Source organism: Taudactylus pleione, unplaced genomic scaffold (genome assembly GCF_031769625.1).
Source record: "Taudactylus pleione unplaced genomic scaffold, aTauple2 ptg000378l, whole genome shotgun sequence".
NCBI lineage: Eukaryota > Metazoa > Chordata > Amphibia > Anura > Myobatrachidae > Taudactylus > Taudactylus pleione.
Window position 1 is genome coordinate 8,914,465 of NW_028284779.1, and position 19,223 is coordinate 8,933,687.

The following is a 19,223-nucleotide window of genomic DNA, read 5'->3' on the forward strand; positions in this document are numbered from 1 at the left end:
ACCGTCTGTCGGTCCCGACTGCTGTCCCTACTAGGGCGTTGCCCCAGCCGACCGTCCCCCATTCCCCGGGTGTCCCGCAATTATTGCGGAGCCCTCCCGGGTCTCAGTCTGTTGGTCCATATGCGGGGTTACCTATGTATATACAGGCTTCCCCTGTGACGCAGCAATCTGTGGTGCCCTTCCAGGCCCCTATGGCGGCTCCTCCACCCTGGGTGGATGTGCTCTCCAACTCCGTGCAAAATCTGGCGGCCGCGTCTTCGGCTTTTCAGTCAATATTGCAGACTGACATGCCTTCTAGGGCGTCAAAACGCACACTAATGGCGCGGGCGGTTCATGTATCGGACTCAGAGGGGTCCTCAGATGATGGGGAGGTTGCTGATGACACTGACTCGGACACATCGGTCCAGGAAATGGATACCAAGTCATCCATTAATGTGCGAGCACTGGTTAGGGTGGTGCAAGCCATTCTCCTAATAGAGGATGAGGCGCCAGTTCCTAAGTCGAAGTATCCTAGTTTAAAAAAAACTAAGGTGGCTTCTGCGGTGTTTCCCCTGTCCGATCAGTTGACGGATCATATGGCGGTGGCTTGGCAGGCGCCCAGTAAGAGATTCCTTCCTCAGAAGCGGTTGGCTTCTAATTACCCCTTTCCTGAGGCACATTGTAAAAAATGGGAAACTCCACCGGCGGTGGATTCTCACGTCACCCGTTTAATACGGAGCGCTACTTTGCCATTACCGTCTATATCCTCGCTGAAGGATCCCACGGACAGGAAAGTCGAGACTTGCTTAAAGTCCATTTACTCCCTCTCTGGGGCAGTGGCCCGACCGTCCATGGCAATCTCGTGGGTGGCCAAGGCCATTGAGGGATGGGCCAACGCATTGGAGGATACCTTTCCGGACGATGCTCCGGATGTCCAGAGGGCGTTGTTGGGACAGATGAGGGACGCTGCTTCCTACATTGAAGAAGCCTCTTTGGATGCTAGTCTGCTGACTTCTCGAGTATCAGCTGCAGCAGTGTCTGCCCGCCGATCCTTATGGCTGAGGTCCTGGAGAGCGGACTCTGATTCCAAGAAGGACCTGGAGGCCTTACCTTTCAATGGTGAATTACTATTTGGTCCGGACTTGGACAAAATAGTGGATACCATGGCTAAATCCAAGTCGGCTTTCCTCCCTTCAGCGGCAGCGCCTGCCAAGGTCCGGAGCTCGGCTTTTCGTTCCTTTCGGGTTCACGGTAAGGCAAAAGGTCAGTCCTTCCCAAGACAGTCGGCGACTAAGACTGCCTCTAAACCCAAGAAGCAAGCCTGGAGTGCTCGGCGCCCTTCTTCCAAGCAGGAAGATAAACCTGCGGCCTGATGGGACGGGCCTCCCTCTGGGGGACCTCAGAGTGGGAGGCCGACTTCTTCTATTTGCCCAGTGCTGGCACAATACCACCACGGATGCCTGGGTTCGAGAAGTGGTCTCCCAGGGGTACGCCCTGTCTTTTCGGCACAGACCGCCCCACCAGTTTTTCTGCACGAGTCCTTCTCAGGACAAGACCAAGACGTTGCAGATTCAGGAGGCTATAGAGTCCTTGCTGAAAGCAGGGGTCATTGTTCCCGTTCCTCAATCACAACGAGGGACGGGGTACTATTCGTGTTTGTTTCTGGTGCAGAAACCCAATGGTTCTCATCGCCCTATCCTCAATTTGAAGTCTCTAACAAATTCAGGATGGAAACGTTACATTCCATCATTCTGGTGATGGAACCTGGGGATTACCTGGTGTCCCTGGATATCCAGGACGCCTACCTCCATGTTCCGATAGCTCCTTCGCACCAGCGGTATCTGAGGTTCGCTGTCCTTCAGCAGCATTATCAGTTCAGGGCGCTACCCTTTGGTCTCTCCACTGCGCCAAGGGTATTCACGAAGATTATGGCTGTCATGGCCGCACATCTTCGGAACCAGAATGTACGGCTGCTGCCGTATCTGGATGACCTCCTGTTGCTGGCGAGCTCCCCAGAGGTACTGCTTCAACATCTCCACCTGACGATCGCTTGCCTGCAAGCACACGGGTGGCTGATAAATTGGAGAAAGTCTTCCCTGATTCCATCACAGCGGATGGTTCATTTGGGAGCCCTGCTGGATTCTCGTCAGCAAAGGATCTTCCTAACTCCGGAGAAGGTCTCCTCCCTACAGCTGCGGATACACAGTTGCCTGAGCAGTTGCCGCCTGTCGTTCCATTCGGCTATGAGAGTTCTGGGGTCCATAGTGTCGACATTCGACATAGTGGAATTTGCCCAGTTCCATTCCCGGCCCCTGCAGGGGCTGATTCTATCGGAATGGAATGGGTTACCTCACCGGATCCGCTCTCAGATGCTGGTGTTGTCCCCGGAGGTTCGGCAGTCTTTGTCTTGGTGGCTTCAGACAGCTCATCTGGTCGAGGGGCTCCCCTTTTGGATCCCGGACTGGGTCCTGCTCACGACGGATGCCAGTCTCTGGGGTTGGGGGGCAGTGACCGGCTCTTTGTCGCTTCAGGGTCGTTGGTCTGCGGAAGAAGCTCTTCTCCCCATCAACATCCTGGAATTGCGGGCAGTATACAGGGTCCTGCAGTCGTCCGACCCCGCTCTTCACGGAAGGGCGGTTCAGGTGCAGTCCGACAACGCCACCACGGTGGTGTATATCAACCACCAAGGAGGAACTCACAGTCTGGCAGCGATGTCGGAGGTGTCTCGCATCCTTGCTTGGGCGGAGTGCCACATTCCAGCGATCTCGGCGGTCTTCATCCCCGGAGTCCTCAATTTGGAGGCGGACTTCCTCAGCCGTCACAACGTGCATCCCGGGGAATGGTCGCTTCACCCAGAGGTGTTTCAGCTACTCGTGGACAGATGGGGGCTGCCGGAGCTGTACTTGATGGCCTCCCGTCACAATCACAAGTTGCCCGTTTACGGAGATGCAGGTGCATGTCTGGTGGACGCGCTGTCGGTGAAGTGGACGTTTCACCTGGCGTATCTGTTTCCTCCGATAGCCCTACTTCCTCGGGTTCTGCGGAAATTCAAGCAGGACGGCGGCACGCTCGTGCTGGTAGCTCCGGCGTGGCCCAGACGTCCTTGGTACTCCGATCTGAGGAGCCTCTCCATCGACGCTCCGTACCTTCTTCCTCAGCGTCGGGACCTGTTCTCTCAAGGGCCCTGCCTTTACCCGGATCTGGGTCGGCTGTCTTTGACGGCTTGGCTCTTGAGACTGCCGTCTTGAGGTCTCGGGGCTTCTCCAGTTCGGTTATTGGTACCATGCTCAGGGCACGCAAGCCTGCTTCCGCACGGATTTACCACAGGGTGTGGCACACTTACTTTCAGTGGTGTGAGTCCAGAAGCTATGATCCTCATGTGTTCCGAGTTTCTAGGATCTTGGAATTTCTTCAATCAGGTTTGGACCTCGGCTTACGTCTTGCCTCTCTGAAGGTTCATGTGTCCGCTTTGTCCGTGTGGTTCCAATGACGGATTGCTACACTGCCAGATGTTCACACCTTTTTCCAAGGTGTTCTCAGGATCCAGCCTCCCTTCGTGCCCCCTGTGGCTCCTTGGGACTTGGCGGTGGTGCTACGGGCCTTGCAGGGTCCTCCTTTTGAGCCTCTTGAGTCGGTGGAACTCAAGTGGCTGACGTTTAAGACCGTTTTTCTCCTGGCGATTGCTTCTGCCAGGAGGGTGTCAGAATTGGGGGCGCTTTCCTGTCGCCCTCCTTTTCTGATTTTTCACCAGGACAGGGCGGTGCTCCACACTCGTCCTGAGTTTTTGCCTAAAGTGGTCTTGAAGTTCCACATCAATCAGGAACTTGTTGTGCCAGCGTTTCAGTCACCTGATCTTTCAGCTGGTGAGGCTTCCTTAGCTGTAGTCCGGGCGCTTAGAATCTATGTGGACCGAACTGCTTCGGTTAGAAAGTCTGATTCATTGTTTGACTTATTCGGTTTTCACAAGAGGGGTTGGCCTGCCAACAAACAAAGGTTAGCCCGTTGGCTTCGTTCCGTTATTTGTGAGGCTTATGCACAGGAGGGTTTACCTGTGCCAGCCTCTGTTAAGGCTCATTCCACTCGTTCTGTGGGTCCCTCTTGTGCTGCTAGACGTGGCGCCTCTGCTGTTCAGCTATGTAAGGCGGCCACCTGGTCTTCCATTCAGACGTTTTTGAGGTTCTATGCGTTTGACACCTTTGCCTCTCAGGATGCATCCTTCGGGCGCCGGGTTCTCTGCACAAGAGCGTCCCCGCCCTTAGTTGAATTGCTTTGGGACATCCCCAAGGTCGACCCTGTGGACCCCCTATGGACCCTGATCTAGAAAACAAGAGATATGGTAAGAACTTACCTTTGTTATATCTGTTTCTACGAAGTCCATAGGGTCCACAGGGCGCCCACCCTGACGCACCTGGCTTCAAAAGGGCTGTGTTGCTGGTCACCGGTTTTCCGTCTCCCTTTTCTGTGAGTATGGTTTTCTTGTGTGTTCAGTCTTCCTTCTCTCTGTTTAGTCTCCTCCTCCGGCCTGGGCTGCTTACCAACTGAGGTGCCTGCGGCTCGGGGGCGGGGTATAGAGGAGGCTGGACCCAAGAGCATCCTGGGAGCAGCTAAAGCTTTAACTGCGTGGTGCCTGTGGATCCAGATCCAGCTATACCCCAAGGTCAACCCTGTGGACCCTATGGACTTCGTAGAAACAGAGATAACAAAGGTAAGTTCTTACCATATCTCTTGTTATTATCTACTAGCTAAGATCAAAAATGTGATAAAAATCAATGGACACTTGTTCCTTTATAATTTGTATAGAGACAATTTTATATGCACATATCCTGCCTGCTGATAATAAGTGTGTGTGTGTGTATATATATATATATATTTATATTTATTTATTTTTTCGTGGCATTAATACCACGATCATATATGACAGCCCAGAGTTGAGCTGCAGCAATAATTACCTCGGCAGAGGGATTTTGTTTATCTGCATTGAACTTAATTTTCTGGACTGTTTTTTCAGCACCAATTTCAATGTATACCAGTTTTCAAACCTAATCAGTGATGTTTTGTCTTTGGCAGGCAGGATATGTGCATATAAAATTGTCTCTATACAAATGATAAAGGGACCAGTGTCCATTGATTTTAACCACATTTTGAGCTTATCTAGTAGATAATAGATGATATAGGAAGCTATATACCAATTACATTGTATGTTGCAATGCTTAAGTGGATATATATTTGGAGAAACCATATTTAATAGATATTATAATTAAATAGTCTATTGTTTTTGTTTTATAATGTTTGGATGTGTGCAAAGAAGTGGACTGGAAGTAGCAAAGACTCAGCTGGGTTTGGTCATCTTGTTGGATATTAGGACTTAATAAATAGGTTTATACACACTATACAATGTAGAGCTTTATGGTGCAGATAAGGGACTTGCGTTCATTCAGCTGTTTCCAAGCAATAATATTATCAGGTTGTTAAGTAACTCTCCCTAATAAGTATGTAATAAAGGTCATTTTCCATGTAAGGTATTTGTTGTCACCTGAAAGGTGTGACTAAAATAGACACATTACAGATCCATGCTGTATATCAGAGCTGGATACATTTTCCTTCAGCATGTACTCTATCTAGTCTCATGTGTTCTACACAATATATGTGTGTCATATGTATGATCTCATGTACTAGATTCTATGGGCTTTATTTACGGAGTGTCGGTTTGTAAAACCATAAACTTCAGTTTGTGTTTATGCCTGATATTTAAAAGGGCGATGCTTTTACTACCAAGACACGGCTTGCAAGACACTAGTAAAAGCATCGCCCTTTGAAATATCGGGCATAAATACGAACAGAAGTGTCGGGTTTTACAAACCGACACTCTGTATGTAAACCCCCATGTGTCTGATACATGTATATTCTCATGTACTCTATCTGACATGTGTGACACATGTATGCTCTCATGTTCATTATCCTATGTGTGTATTCTTTGTTTTTGATCATTTATCATGTCACATAGCATATACTATGTGTGTGTAATACATACATGTATGATAACATTTAGGTCTATTTTATGTGTTTAATAATATATGTATGTGAGAAACATATGTTGTCATCTACACTATAGTGTGTGTGTGTGTTGATATCATGTATGTTCTCATGGATTGTACCCTATGGGGTGGGTAATTCAGCTGTTTTTTTTCACTATGCTAATTAATGGGCACTCGACGTAGCAATTCTGTTCTCTTTGGGCGCCCAATAATAATCCTGCTTGTCACGCCCAAATAGACAGAGTTTAGCTGCGTAAAACTGGGCTAAATTCGTTAAAGTCTTGGTTCGGGCACCCAAACCACAGAATTTTCACACATGCGAGCAGGAATGTGTGCACCCGCGGAATTGGTGCCCGAATGGAGCAACAGTTGAATTGATCTGTCGGGCACCCATTAGTAACAGCCGCCGGGGAAAGCAATTGAATCGTCCCCTATATGTGTAACACCTGTAGTGTAGTACATGTGTGTAACACATGTAGTGTACAGTACATGAATGTTCTCGATCCTATGCGAGTGTGATACATGCATGTTCGCTAACTCTTTGGAGGGGGAATTCAATTATTTTAGTGCGGTTGCAGCTCCTGTCTAAAATGATGGGAGCTAGTCAGTTGTTTATGCCGCTGGACATTATTGCCGCGTACACCCGTTATTTCTGCTTGCACCCTCCTGTATTGCAATTGGGTGCCTAAAATCATTGCGTCCAGTAGTTTGCATGGGTTTAGCCACTTTACACACTTTACATATTTTTCTAAAATCTAGGAGTCAGCTTAAAAGTTTAGGAGCCAGACTATAGTCCGGACCAAAATATATGAAAACTTGTATAGACCACCACACATGCCTCTTAACCTCCCCACATGCCATCAGACCACCACACATGCCTCTTCATGGTTATTAGATTCTGCCATATCCCCATACATGCCCCCAATTCAAGATATGCCACGCAGCATTGCCCCCAATTCATAATATGCCACACAGTAGTGCCCAAATACATATTAAGTCACACAGTATGCCCCAAATAAAAAAATGTTAATCACTTTTTATTAAAGCATCACACCAAATCACAAACATCGAGCACAATGTGTCAAGTATACAGAAGAAAAATAGGAAAACACTTCCATGTTTATAATCGTATACAGTAATATACATAAATGTAGTCATTCACACGACTAATTCGCCCAATACCATTGTCAAAATAGCAAGGACATATCGAGTACAGTATCATACTGTTCACTCTAGGTCCGTCGCCGGGAAGAGCACCGGACCTAGAGAAAGGGCACAACTGTGCGCCCGAAAAGGGGGCATGACGTGTCTTGAAGACGTATCCCCTTTTCGTCACTCTTGGGGGACATGCCCAGCACTTACGGACATCCATTCACCATTGGGGGGCATACCCGGCAACCGGCATCCATTCACCGGTGGTGACCGCTACACCGCAGTTTTCCCCACCCGTGGGACACTGCGACCCGCGGGTGTGGACGGTACCCGCAGGCTGTTTCAGCTGGCACCGCGCCGGAGGACAGGGTGCTTTTTGCCCTTTAAAAATAGGGCAGGGTGCGGCGCCCCGCTAGAACAGCCTAGTGGGAACGCTAGTGTCAGTTCCAGACCCATATCCCAATAGGGCCCTTGTTGGAGACAGGAGTCGTCAGAGATCCAAAAGGAATAATGAATTATCAAGAAGCTACCTATCCAATATTATGGGGAGATCACCCAGCAGCAATCTGGTTTAGTACCATTCCATATTTTTAAGGGAATGTCTAATCCGACCCTGAAAATCTACTGGGAGTATAGCAATATACCCAAATACATTTTATGCCACACAGTACGACCCAGATTCATATTATGCCACACAGTATGACCCAAATACATATTTTCTCTTTCATCCACTAGGGGACACTGGAGGTGCTTACGCTGGGGTATAGAGGCGTGGATAACTGGAGCCGGCACTTTAATTAATTTAGAAGTGTGAAGCTCCTCCCCCTCTATGCCCCATCAGCCCTCAGTTTAGAAAATGTGCCTACTAGGAGCTGGTCACAATCCGTGTGCTCCAGCAACACATCTATTTTATTTATTTAGGTTATTTTATTTGCATCTTTTTAACACTTTTAGGTACCCTTCGCCACCTCTCTAAAGGTGGGGTCCGGGTACCTGGCGCCCTGCCTTATAGGAGGCAGGAAGGAGTGCACAGCGCTTATACTAAAAGCACTGACAGCTCCTTACCGCCACAGCACATTCTCAACAAGGAAGAGAGAAGTGCTGAAACTGCAGAGAGACTCCATCGGGGACCACGCGGTGAGTAACCACCTGCGCATCCCCCGGCTCCCGCCGCTGCCCAGCGTTCTTACAGAACTTACAGCCTCATTTATCAACGAGTTTATCACTCAAACCTAGTGATAAATATCACTTTTTATGATAAATGGTGCTCCGGCCATTCAGCTTCCAACTGTCATTTTTCTAACAGTTGACAGTTGAGAGTTGATTGGCTGAGCACAATTAATCATAAAAAGTGATATTTATCACTAGTTTTGAGTGATAAACTCGTTGATAAATTAGGCCCTTAGTGTGCTGGGCAACTAATGAAGACGGCTCCCTGCTCTGCTGACTAAGTCCTTATCCCCGCTCTTACACTGCATGCGGGGCTGCTAAGCAGAGCTCTCTCCGCGCTATTACAAGGCGCGGGGCTGATGACTGAGCGGGGCTACAGCGCGCCACCTGGCTCTCCCTCTCCCCGCTCATTAAGTGGCCTGGGGCAGCTAATTAAGTGCTATTACAGGAGGCGCGGGGCTGATACTGAGCGCTACCGCGCGGCTGCAACGTCTCTCCCTCCCCCTGCTATTACAGGAGGCGCGGGGCTGAGGACTAAAGCGCTACCGCGCGGCAGCCGGCTCTCCCTCTCCCCGCTCATCGAGTGGCCTGGGGCAGCTAATTAAATGCGCTAGCGCGCGGCTGCACCTGCTCTTCCTATCCCCGCTGTACATGCGGTGAGGCACACGGGGGGAAGGTTAATGGCCAGACATCTTGTATAGCCCTTTCGGGCATAAAGAAGGGACGGAGCTTAACGGCAGCGCGGGTCTCTCTCCTCTACGCGGCAATGGCTGTATAACAGCAGGGCTGCCGTTCTCTCATGCACAGCAGCTCATACTGCGTCTCCATTACAAGGAGATTACAGTGTAAGAGAAGGCTGGACTCCTCTGCTGCAGGACAAGTACATCTCCTGATTACATCCTGGTAAAGAGGCTGTAAGTAACTGGGGTGTAAGTGCAGGGGAGTCTGATCTGTGGGAGGGGGTTTCTCCTCCTCTGTGTCCCACAGCCTTCTTGTTTTTATATGTCTGTGTCTTTTCTGTTTTATGCCTTTTCTCTGAGTGACTGTGTACCATGCCCAACAGAACCAAGGCTTCTCAAAGGCTGTTTGTCTGTTCCGAGTGTAACAACAAACAGACCAAGCCACATGCGGGGTCCAGCCTACGGCCACACCACCCTGAACACTCCCGATCTCGGAAGCTAAGCAGGGTCAGATCTGGTTAGTACTTGGATGGGACCGCCTGGGAATACCAGGTGCTGTACGTTATGTGATGCTAACAACGGATCCACAGATGGCGATTACTAACTCTCCTACACCGCCAGGGGAAACTGACGTGGTAGGAGTTATGTCAGACTTAGCAAAGTTGGCTGAGGCGCGCAGGTTTTAACCTCCCTGGATAGCTGGGTTAACCAAATCTCCAGACACCCTGGGTCAGGTAAGGGGTGCAGCGGTGCCTGCACCCTTCACTTCCTACAAAAAAAAAAAAAAAACCTCACAAAAGCGTACTCTAATGCCTGTTCTCCAGTCAGGAGAGTTGGTCGAAGAATTCCTCGATGCACGGTGCTTATAAGACGGCATCTGTCGAATTCTACAGGAGGCTCTCAGGTCTCTAGTGTGTCATCTGTGCTAGTTCCGGTTCCGGAGCATTAGCGAGGTATGGGTTTTTTTTTTACTCAAACCTGTTTGTAGTGCTCAAACCGGATGGTTCGGTCAGACCCATACTAAGCCTTAAGTCTTTAAACCTGTATCTGAAGATGTATCGTCCTTCGGTCATCAGGAGTGAACATTGTGAGCTTGAAACCAGGGGAGTTCCTATTATCCCTGGATATCAAGGATGCTTATCTCGTGGTTCCCATTTGGGAACCACACCAGGCTTTTCTGCATTTTGCCATAATTAAGATCATTGCCAGTTTCAGACATTGCCGTTCGGGTTATACTCGGCTCCCCGCATAATCCCTTATTTGGACGATCTGTTGCTCAAGGCTCCATCGGTATCTCTTTTATTAGATATGCCTTACTGACCTATCACACTCTAAACCAACACGGTTGGATAGTCAACTTCAAGAAGTCAAATCTCAATCCGTACCAGAAACTTCTATTTCTGGGCATGATATTGGATACGGAATCACAGAGGATTTTTCTTCCAACAGACAAGGCCAGGGATATCCTGTTGTTAGTCCAGCTGGTCCTCAGAACAGGGAAGGTGTCAATGCTTCTTTGTCTGCGTCTCTTAGGAAGGATGGTAGCTGCCTTTGAGGCACTGAAGTTTGGACGGCTTTTCAGCTGGACCTGTTAGCACAGGGATCAGGGTCTCATCTGCTTCTACATCGACAGATCTGTCTGAGCCCGGTTACCAGAGTGGCCCTTTTCGGGTGGACGCAATCCACCAATTTTTTAGCGGGCCGTAAATTCGGAGTGGGAGACTGGATCATCGTAACACGGATACCTGCAGCAGTAGTCCTCGATTTCCACTTTCAGGGTAGATGGTCTCCTCTAGAACAGACGTGGCCCATAAATGTGTTGGAACTCAGAGCGATTTACAATGCTCTGATAGAGACAATAGAGTTTCTACAGGCTCGTCCTGTAAGAGTTGAGGCCGACAACGCGACGGCCGTCGTTTACATCAACCACCTAGGAGGAACTTGGAGTCGCATGGCTATGCGAGTAGTAACTCAGATCCTCCGGTTGGCTGAGAACCAGTCAGTAATCCTGTCGGCAGTATTCATTCCGGGTGTGAACAACTGGGAAGCAGATTACCTAAATCGACAGGATGTCCATCCCGGGGAATGGATGCTTCATCCATCGCGCTGATACGTCGATGGGGAGGTCCTCAGGTGGACCTCATGGCGTCACGACTGAATTGTCAGCTCCCGGTATACGTGTCCAAAACTCGAGATCTGCAAGCGGAAGCAGTAGACGCTCTGACAAGTCCGTGGATCTACGACTTCGTTTACCTTTTTCCTTCTATTCCGCTTCTTCCTCGTCTTCTACAAAGGATAAACAAGAGACTCTGTAATTCTCGTGGCTCCGATCTGGCTTCGGAGAAGTTGATTGTCGGACCTTCGGTCCCTATTGTCGAATGATCCATGGCCCCTTCCTCGGCGCCCGGATCTTCTACAGCAGGGCCCCTTTTCATACACCCCAATCTTAGCACAACTGCGTTTCGTGGGGTGGCTCTTAAAACCGATATCCTAGGATGCAGAGGCATACCAGACGCGGTTATTCCTACCATGATACGCGCCAGAAAGCCAGTTTCGGCTGTGCATTATCATCGCTTCTGGCGTGCTTATATCTCAAATGGTGTTCCAGTTGGTGTCTTCCGTCTAGAATTTTTTGTTTGTCTCATTTCTGCTTTTCCTTCAGACAGGTCTGGATTCTGGCCTGGGAACCTTTAAAGGTGCAGGTTTGTGCCCTTTCCATTTTCTTTCAAGGGAAATTGGCCCTCCTTCCTGAGGTGCAAAAGTTTCTTCTAGGGGTCTTGCGTGTGCAGCCCCCTTTTGTACCTCCAATAGCTCCCTGGGATCTAAACTTTGTGCTTTTGTTTCTTTAGTCGCCCATGTTTGAACCTTTGGAGGAAGTTGATCTTAAGCACCAGGATTGAAAGACTGTCCTCCTCCTGACTCTCGCTTCGGCTCGTAGATTTTCAGGTTTGGGTGCTCTGTCTTATAGCCACCTAGGGTGGAACTCCGGAAGATACCGCCTTCCTTTCCAGGGTTGTGTCGGCTTTTCATTTCAATCAGCCTCTTCTGGTACAGTCGTCGGTGAAGGACTCTGGTGGTTCTTCTACCTTGGATATGGTTAGGGCTTTCCGCATCTATGTTGCAGGACAGCGTCCCTTCGTAGTCTGAGTCGTTTTTTTTTTTTTGTTCTCTATGTTGTTGTTCGGAGGGGTTGGCCAGCGTCTAAGCAGATTTTGGCATGTTGCATTCGGCTGACTATTCATCAGCCTTATGTTAGTGCCGACCGTGGGCATCCATCGTCCATTTTGGCTCATTCCACACGTTCTGTGGGTGAGTCATGGGCGGCCGGTAGAGGAGCCTCCACGTCACAATTGTGCCGTGCGGCCATTTGGTCTTCAGTTCTCACGTTCATCAAGTTTTACAAATTTGGTACGTTTGCTGCTTCGGCATACCGTTTTGGCCGTCTAGTTCTGCAGGCGCCGCAGAGCGCTCCCGCCCGTTGGGAAAACTTTGGGACGTCCCCAGCGTAAGCACCTCCAGTGTCCCCTAGTGGATGAAAGAGAAAATGGGATTTTGGTACCTACTGGTAAATCCTTTTCTCTGATTCCACAGGGGACACTGGACGCCCACCTCTGCGCTCTTTGCCTGTCTGTTCTGTATGTTGTATGATTCAGTTATTGTGTGTTCTTCTCTCCTTTTTATTACTCAGCTTGTGCTCCATCTCCTCTCGGTCTTCCATTTTCTAAACTGAGGGCTGATGGGGCATAGAGGGGGAGGAGCTTCACACTTCTAAATTAATTAAAGTGCCGGCTCCAGTTATCCACGCCTCTATACCCCAGCGTAAGCACCTCCAGTGTCCCCTGTGGAATCAGAGAAAAGGATTTACCGGTAGGTACCAAAATCCCATTATGTCACACAGTATGAATCGAATGCATATTATGACACACAGTACAGTTTCCCAACCCAAAAAGAAACTGGAGAAGAGCATAGTACCCACCATGGCAATAACATTGGAGGAGGGTGTCAGTTTAGAAAATGAAGCAGCAGCAGACAAAACCATGAAGGCAGCCAGACTCTGAGCTCATTAGAGGACCCAGTTCAGGATCTCACACTCGCAAAGTGTGCTGCTTGCAACATCTGTTTCAGCAGATAAACATTATTACTGCGCATCATGTTATGATGACCATCCTTTACGGGATCAGAAAAGCTGCTCATGCTCGTGGACCGGCAGTGTCCAGCTCCCCCAGGGTTCACACCTCTTCATTGTGCTGGCAGTGCTGCAGTGGCAGGGAGAAGAATCAGACTTCAGACAGCCACCTACTTGGCGCCATCTTTTGGGCAAAAAGGAGGAGGCAAAGCCACACTAATTGATTGTAGCAGGCACACATTCCTCCATTCTCATAAGACAGACATGGGTTGGATATGGGATGCCGGCGGTCAGAATACCGTCGCCGGCATCCCGACAGGGTTAGAATACCAACACTTTGTTGGTCGGTATCCTAATCCTCCCTCCCCGGTGCCTAACCTTAACACCCGAACCCTCCCCCCACCCCCCCAGTGCCTAAATCTACCCTCTGCCTCCCCGCGACCTAAACCCTATCCCTCCCCCCTTAATGCCTAACCTGACCCACCCCCTAGTGCCTAACCCTCTCCCCACCCCGCTACTTACCTTCGGGATTCCGGCGCCGAGTTTCTGACAAGTGTCGGGATTCCAGCGTCTGCATTCTGACCGCTGGAATCCCAGTGGTCGGGATATTGACCGCATCCCGACAGGCACATATCGTCCTACCCACTCCTTTAACCACCTCCAGAGAAGGACTTTTTTATTTTTCTTTAACTTTATTAGTACCTGGCTCTTGTAAAACTTATATGCCGGGACTAAAATCTTAGTCGCCATGGCTACTCGGCGCCTGGGATTTGTCGAGCCTTCGTGTAAAGCACACCACCATTGGAGAAGTGAAAAAGCATTCTTGGATTGGTGAATTACGCTTAGGGATGGACACCAGATGTCCGGCATCATATATCAAATCAAGTGATGATATGGCTACTAGCTGTCGCATCAAAGCCATTCGATTGTATGACCATCGATGGTTACTTTGTGTGCATGCGCAGAAGCAGTTGGAACTTTGGACATCAGCTAATGTGCACATACACAAACACCCCTTGCATGTGTCCACAGCTGCATACAAGGCTGTCAGCCATCGCAGGGGCATCAGAAAGCTGGATCGGGAACATCGATGGTTGCTAACCATCAGCTTCCAATGTCCATCCCTAATTATGCTTCACCATCTGGCAAATCTTGGTTTGACAGATACCTGGAAGAACTATTCCTACCTAAATACCTACTGACAGCTTTGTGGATTAATTGTCTGGTCTGTTTTTCATGGTTTGGTATGGTGAAGGCCCTTTTCTGTGTTGGTATGTCAGTGGCCCCATGAGCAAAGCGACTGAGAGCCAGGCCTTATCGCTAACTTCACTAATACTCTTGTGGCTGTATGGATTCAAATCCCTGCAGCCATGTAGTAGAAAGAGGGACACCAACAATTCTCATCATGGTTTTGCAGATGTTTAACAATCACATGTGAGTGTGCTGTTTTGGTGTCCACAAGTAATTTTGGCAATGTAATGTGCTTTGAAGATCCCACACATTATTAGGAGGTCCTGGCCTGCATATGAAGGAGTTGGAGGGACCACCATGCACAGACTCTGATCTGTACATGGGAGGATTTGACGTTCCATACCCTATTACAATTTTGAATCTTCATCAGTATTTCTTTAACCCACCTTTATGTGCGTCAGTACATGTAATCTCCAGTCCCAAAACGGCCGCTGCCCACAGTCAGCTCGTATCATGTAAGGTCAGCCTGTTACTCTGTTCCTAGTAGGACGTCCAAAAATTTTCATGTGGTCAAATTGTGTAACTTTGCAAATCTTTTGTGTTATTTGTAGAAAACTGTATTTGGTATTCTCCATCTCACTTCCCATCCACATTTGTCGTAGGTCGTGGTCTGTGTTTCCCTATGGTAAAATCATGCGTATTTGGGAACGAGTCAAAGTCTGTGGTTCCTGAAGAGCCTTCGTCCGCAACTCGGGTAGAAGCTGACCCGTCCACTACCCAGCAGATTTTCAAGTTGCTTTTTTGTGCAGCCGGACTACAGGTAAGAGACCGAGAGGAGTGACAGCCCTATTCATCAATATTTTTTTTTCTTTTACTAAAATAATGCGAAAACGGGTGGTTACGCCTTTTTCACATTATTTTAGTTTAACTGAAAGGTATTAAAGGGCAATTGGTATGGTTTTCGGGAAAAAACGACTCCAAGACTTTTAATTTGCATTTCTTTAGCAAGCAGATCACATTTCCAATACTTGTAATGGGAAATGTGATCTACCTGAAATTTACTAGGGGGGAATTGTGAAAAAATACCGGGTGGGAGCTCTGCTATAACAGCGGCATCTGGAGATGGTGTTAAGCAGGGTTCCCCACGGTTCCCCGACTTCTGCTCCTCTCTGACAGGCAGAGCAGAGCCGGGAGTTGTATCCCCTGTGATCAGCTTTGTGGTCTACTGCAGCTGATTACTGCAAAAATAATAGTTTAAAAAAAAAATCCCAGACACTTACCTGCAGCCGGGGGTTCCGCTAATCGGTGATCAGTGAGCTCTCTCCTTCGGTCAGGTGGTCGCCGTGGCTCCTACACTGTGTTCTCCGGTCAGCTGTGCTGTAAACTGGCATCTCAGACCAGGAGCCCTGGTGACCAGCTGACCATAGGAGAAGAGCTCACCAATCACAAGTGTAAGTGTCAGCTCGGGGACAGGTGGGGGGTTTAGCGCTAGTTAGCGCATGCGCGGAGGCACTTTCACTGTATATTTTTTGCCAAAAATACAGTGAGCAGGGTGCAGTCAGGATTCGCAGGGACAGAGCTTTCTCGCAAGCTCTGTCCCTGCTTGAGAATGTTGATACATTCTCTTGATGATTCCTAAATTTGCAATGCGAATTCCGGTGAAATTATAACACTACAATCCGCATTTGAAATGTGGATTGTAGTAAATAGTGGCCTTGGTGTTTAATAGGTAGACGGTGGTGCCTAATGACTTTGGGTCTGATCGGGATAAATGGCTGGCAGACATGGTGACAAATTCAATCATTAACTTTTTTATTGTCTTAACACAGATCTCTTACCTGACATGGGGCGTGCTACAAGAGCGGGTGATGACCCGTACCTACACTAGTACAGAGCCCGGAGTCCCAGGAGAAAAGTTCAGAGACTCTCAGTTCTTGGTGTTCATGAACCGTATCCTGGCTCTCACGGTGGCCGGAATCTACTGTGCCTTCACCAAGCAGCCGCGCCACGGGGCACCCATGTACAAATACTCATTTGCCTCGCTCTCCAACATCCTTAGCAGTTGGTGCCAATACGAGGCACTCAAGTTCATCAGTTTCCCCACTCAGGTCCTGGCCAAAGCATCCAAGGTCATCCCAGTCATGCTGATGGGAAAGCTGGTCTCTCACAAGAGCTACGAGTATTGGGAGTATTTTACTGCTGTTCTCATTTCAGTTGGGGTCAGCATGTTCTTACTTTCCAATGGAGAGAGTTATCGACCTTCTGGAGTCACAACCTTTTCTGGCGTAATCATCCTGATGGGCTACATAGTGTTCGACAGCTTCACCTCTAACTGGCAGGACTCTCTCTTTAAGTACAAGATGTCCTCTGTGCAGATGATGTTTGGGGTCAACCTCTTCTCCTGCCTCTTCACAGTCTTCTCCCTCCTGGAGCAGGGTGCTCTGCAGGAGTCTATTCTGTTCATGACCCGACACCCAGATTTTGCCTTCCATGGAGCTCTACTGTCTGTCTGCTCAGCCTTTGGGCAGCTCTTCATATTTTACACCATTAACAAATTTGGGGCAGCTATTTTTACAATTATTATGACTCTACGGCAGGCTTTGGCCATTCTCCTGTCTTGTCTGCTCTACGGACACCCTGTCACGCCAGTTGGAGCAGTTGGGGTGGCAGTGGTTTTCCTTGCCTTATTTTTACGTGTCTATGCGCGAGGGAGAATGAAGAAGAAGGGCAGAAAGGCGGCTGATATCCCGGTGGAGCAGAAAGTCTAAAAAATGGAATTTAATCGTTAGTGAAGTAATGTCTCATCTATTATGTATATTGACCCATTAAATGGGACCTTGTCTCACAGACTGATGGACGGTGCTGGAAAAGACCGTTCTTGTTTTTTTTTATCTGTTTAACAACTTTCCCTGTATGGAGTCTTTGGCACGTTGGCGCGAATTGTGGAGTAGTTGTCTGAACATAGTGCCGGCGGCCATATTTAGGGCAGTTGAAACTTTGACTGATACGGTAAATGCAGACTTCAAGGAGGACACGTAAAGTCCAACAAGATTATATTTGTGATTCTTTTTAATTTTAATTGAGGACCAGAATGTGTACTGCATTATTAAACGGTACGTTTACATGTTGTTTCCTAATTTATGTTCCTTTCTCCTTAGATTACAAAATCTCACAATGTTTTTATATTTAGTGGAAAAGTTTTAGGGTGTTTACACTGGATATCTGTCCTATGTGTCTGGCATTGAACGTCGTCTTGTTGTGCCGTCCACAATCCGAGGAACACAGCAATTTAAAGCACGAAGGAGACGCCAGGGCCTATAGGGTGGGAGTGAGGGCAGCTGTTGGGGCATTGCAGCCGCCTGAGCACGATGGTAGGAAATGAGGGGTGTTGTGTAATCTGACATTTTTTCTATTTATGCTGTAAGTATTGATATATACATTTATATTGATAAATTTTCTCCTATATATCTTATCCTATATCTCGACTATTCACAGGTGCAGTTATAACTTGTATGACAGGATGCCCCAGGTATTAGAAAGAACACTAAATTTAGATTAATAAATGAAATCCAGGGGGCTCCTGCAGCCATAACGTCCACGCTGAAGTGGTATCAATTCCTCACGCAGACTGGTACATGTGCCACTCCAACATCTTATTGTTTTTTGTTTTTTTTTTAAATTGAGTAATTTTTATTGAAGTTTTAAAATGCACACCTTACAAAAATAAATAAATAAATAAAATATAGCTCTATATATATATATATATATATATATATATTATATCAGACATGAGAAATGTGGCATACATAATTATATAAGGCAAAGTAAAATTGAAGCGGCCGCCCACATTCAGAGCGACCACTCGCATTTTGCGAGCGCCTCTGAATGAGGGCCTAAGAGTGTACCAGTGTGAGTAATATCCATGAGAGTAGGGTAGGTGTGAGTAGTATAGATGGGAATAGGGCAGGTGTGAGTGTGTACCAGTGAGTAGTATAGGTAGGATAGCTACGAGGGTGTACCAGTGCGAGTAGCATAGGTGGGGGTTTGGTAGATGTGAGGGTATACCACTGTAGGTGGGAGTAGAGGAGTGTAAGTGTACCAGTAAGAATGGGGTAGGGTAGGTGTGACGTAGTTGTGTGAGTGGGGTATAGTTGCGTGAGTAGTATAATTGGGAGTGAGGTAGGACTTAGGGTGTAGTTGTGTGGGTATTGTAGGTGTGAGTGGGGTAGGTGTTAGCGTGTTGTTGTTTGGGTAATGTAGGTGGGAATGGGGTAGGAGTTAGGATATAGGGGTATTTTAGGTGTGAGTGGGGTAGATATTGGGGTGTAGTTGTGAGAGTAGGATCTACGTAATGGTAGTTGTGTGAATGTTGTAGGTATTAGGGCGTAGTTGTGTGAGTATGGGTGGGAATGGGGTAGGAGTTAGGATATAGGGGTATTTTAGGTGTGAGTGGGGTAGATATTGGGGTGTAGTTGTGAGAGTAGGATCTACGTAATGGTATTGGTGCGAATGTTGTAGGTATTAGGGCGTAGTTGTGTGAGTATGGGTGGGAGTGGGGTAGGAGTTGGGGTGCATTTTTGTTCGTATTGTAGGTGTAAGTGGGGCAGTTGTTAGGTTTTGGTTATATGAGTAGTATAAGTGGGAATGGGGTAGGAGTTATGGTGTTGTTGTGTGGGTACTTTAGGTATGAGTGTGGAGGTGTTAGGGTGTAGTATATTGGTAGCATAGAGGAGAGTGGGGTAGCTGTTAGGGCATGGGTGGGCAATAAGCGGCCCTCCAGCTGTTGAACTGCACATCCCAGCATGCCTTGTAACAATTTTAGCATTGCCAAATAACAAAACTGTGTCACGGCATGCTGGGATGTGTAGTTCTACAACAGCTGGGGGCCAC

General features: G+C 48.1%; 1 protein-coding gene across 1 annotated transcript in view; it reads left to right on the plus strand.

The window, feature by feature from the left end:
* The window catches only part of SLC35B2 (solute carrier family 35 member B2), a 60,205-nt gene extending 42,748 nt beyond the window's left edge, over positions 1-17,457 (plus strand). The window contains exons 3-4 of the mRNA XM_088445330.1: positions 14,996-15,153; positions 16,163-17,457. Of these exons, the coding sequence (XP_088301456.1) occupies positions 14,996-15,153; positions 16,163-17,101 (1,097 nt within the window). The 3' untranslated portion in view covers positions 17,102-17,457. The remainder of the gene's footprint in view (positions 1-14,995; positions 15,154-16,162) is intronic.
* The last annotated feature ends 1,766 nt before the right edge of the window (positions 17,458-19,223 follow it).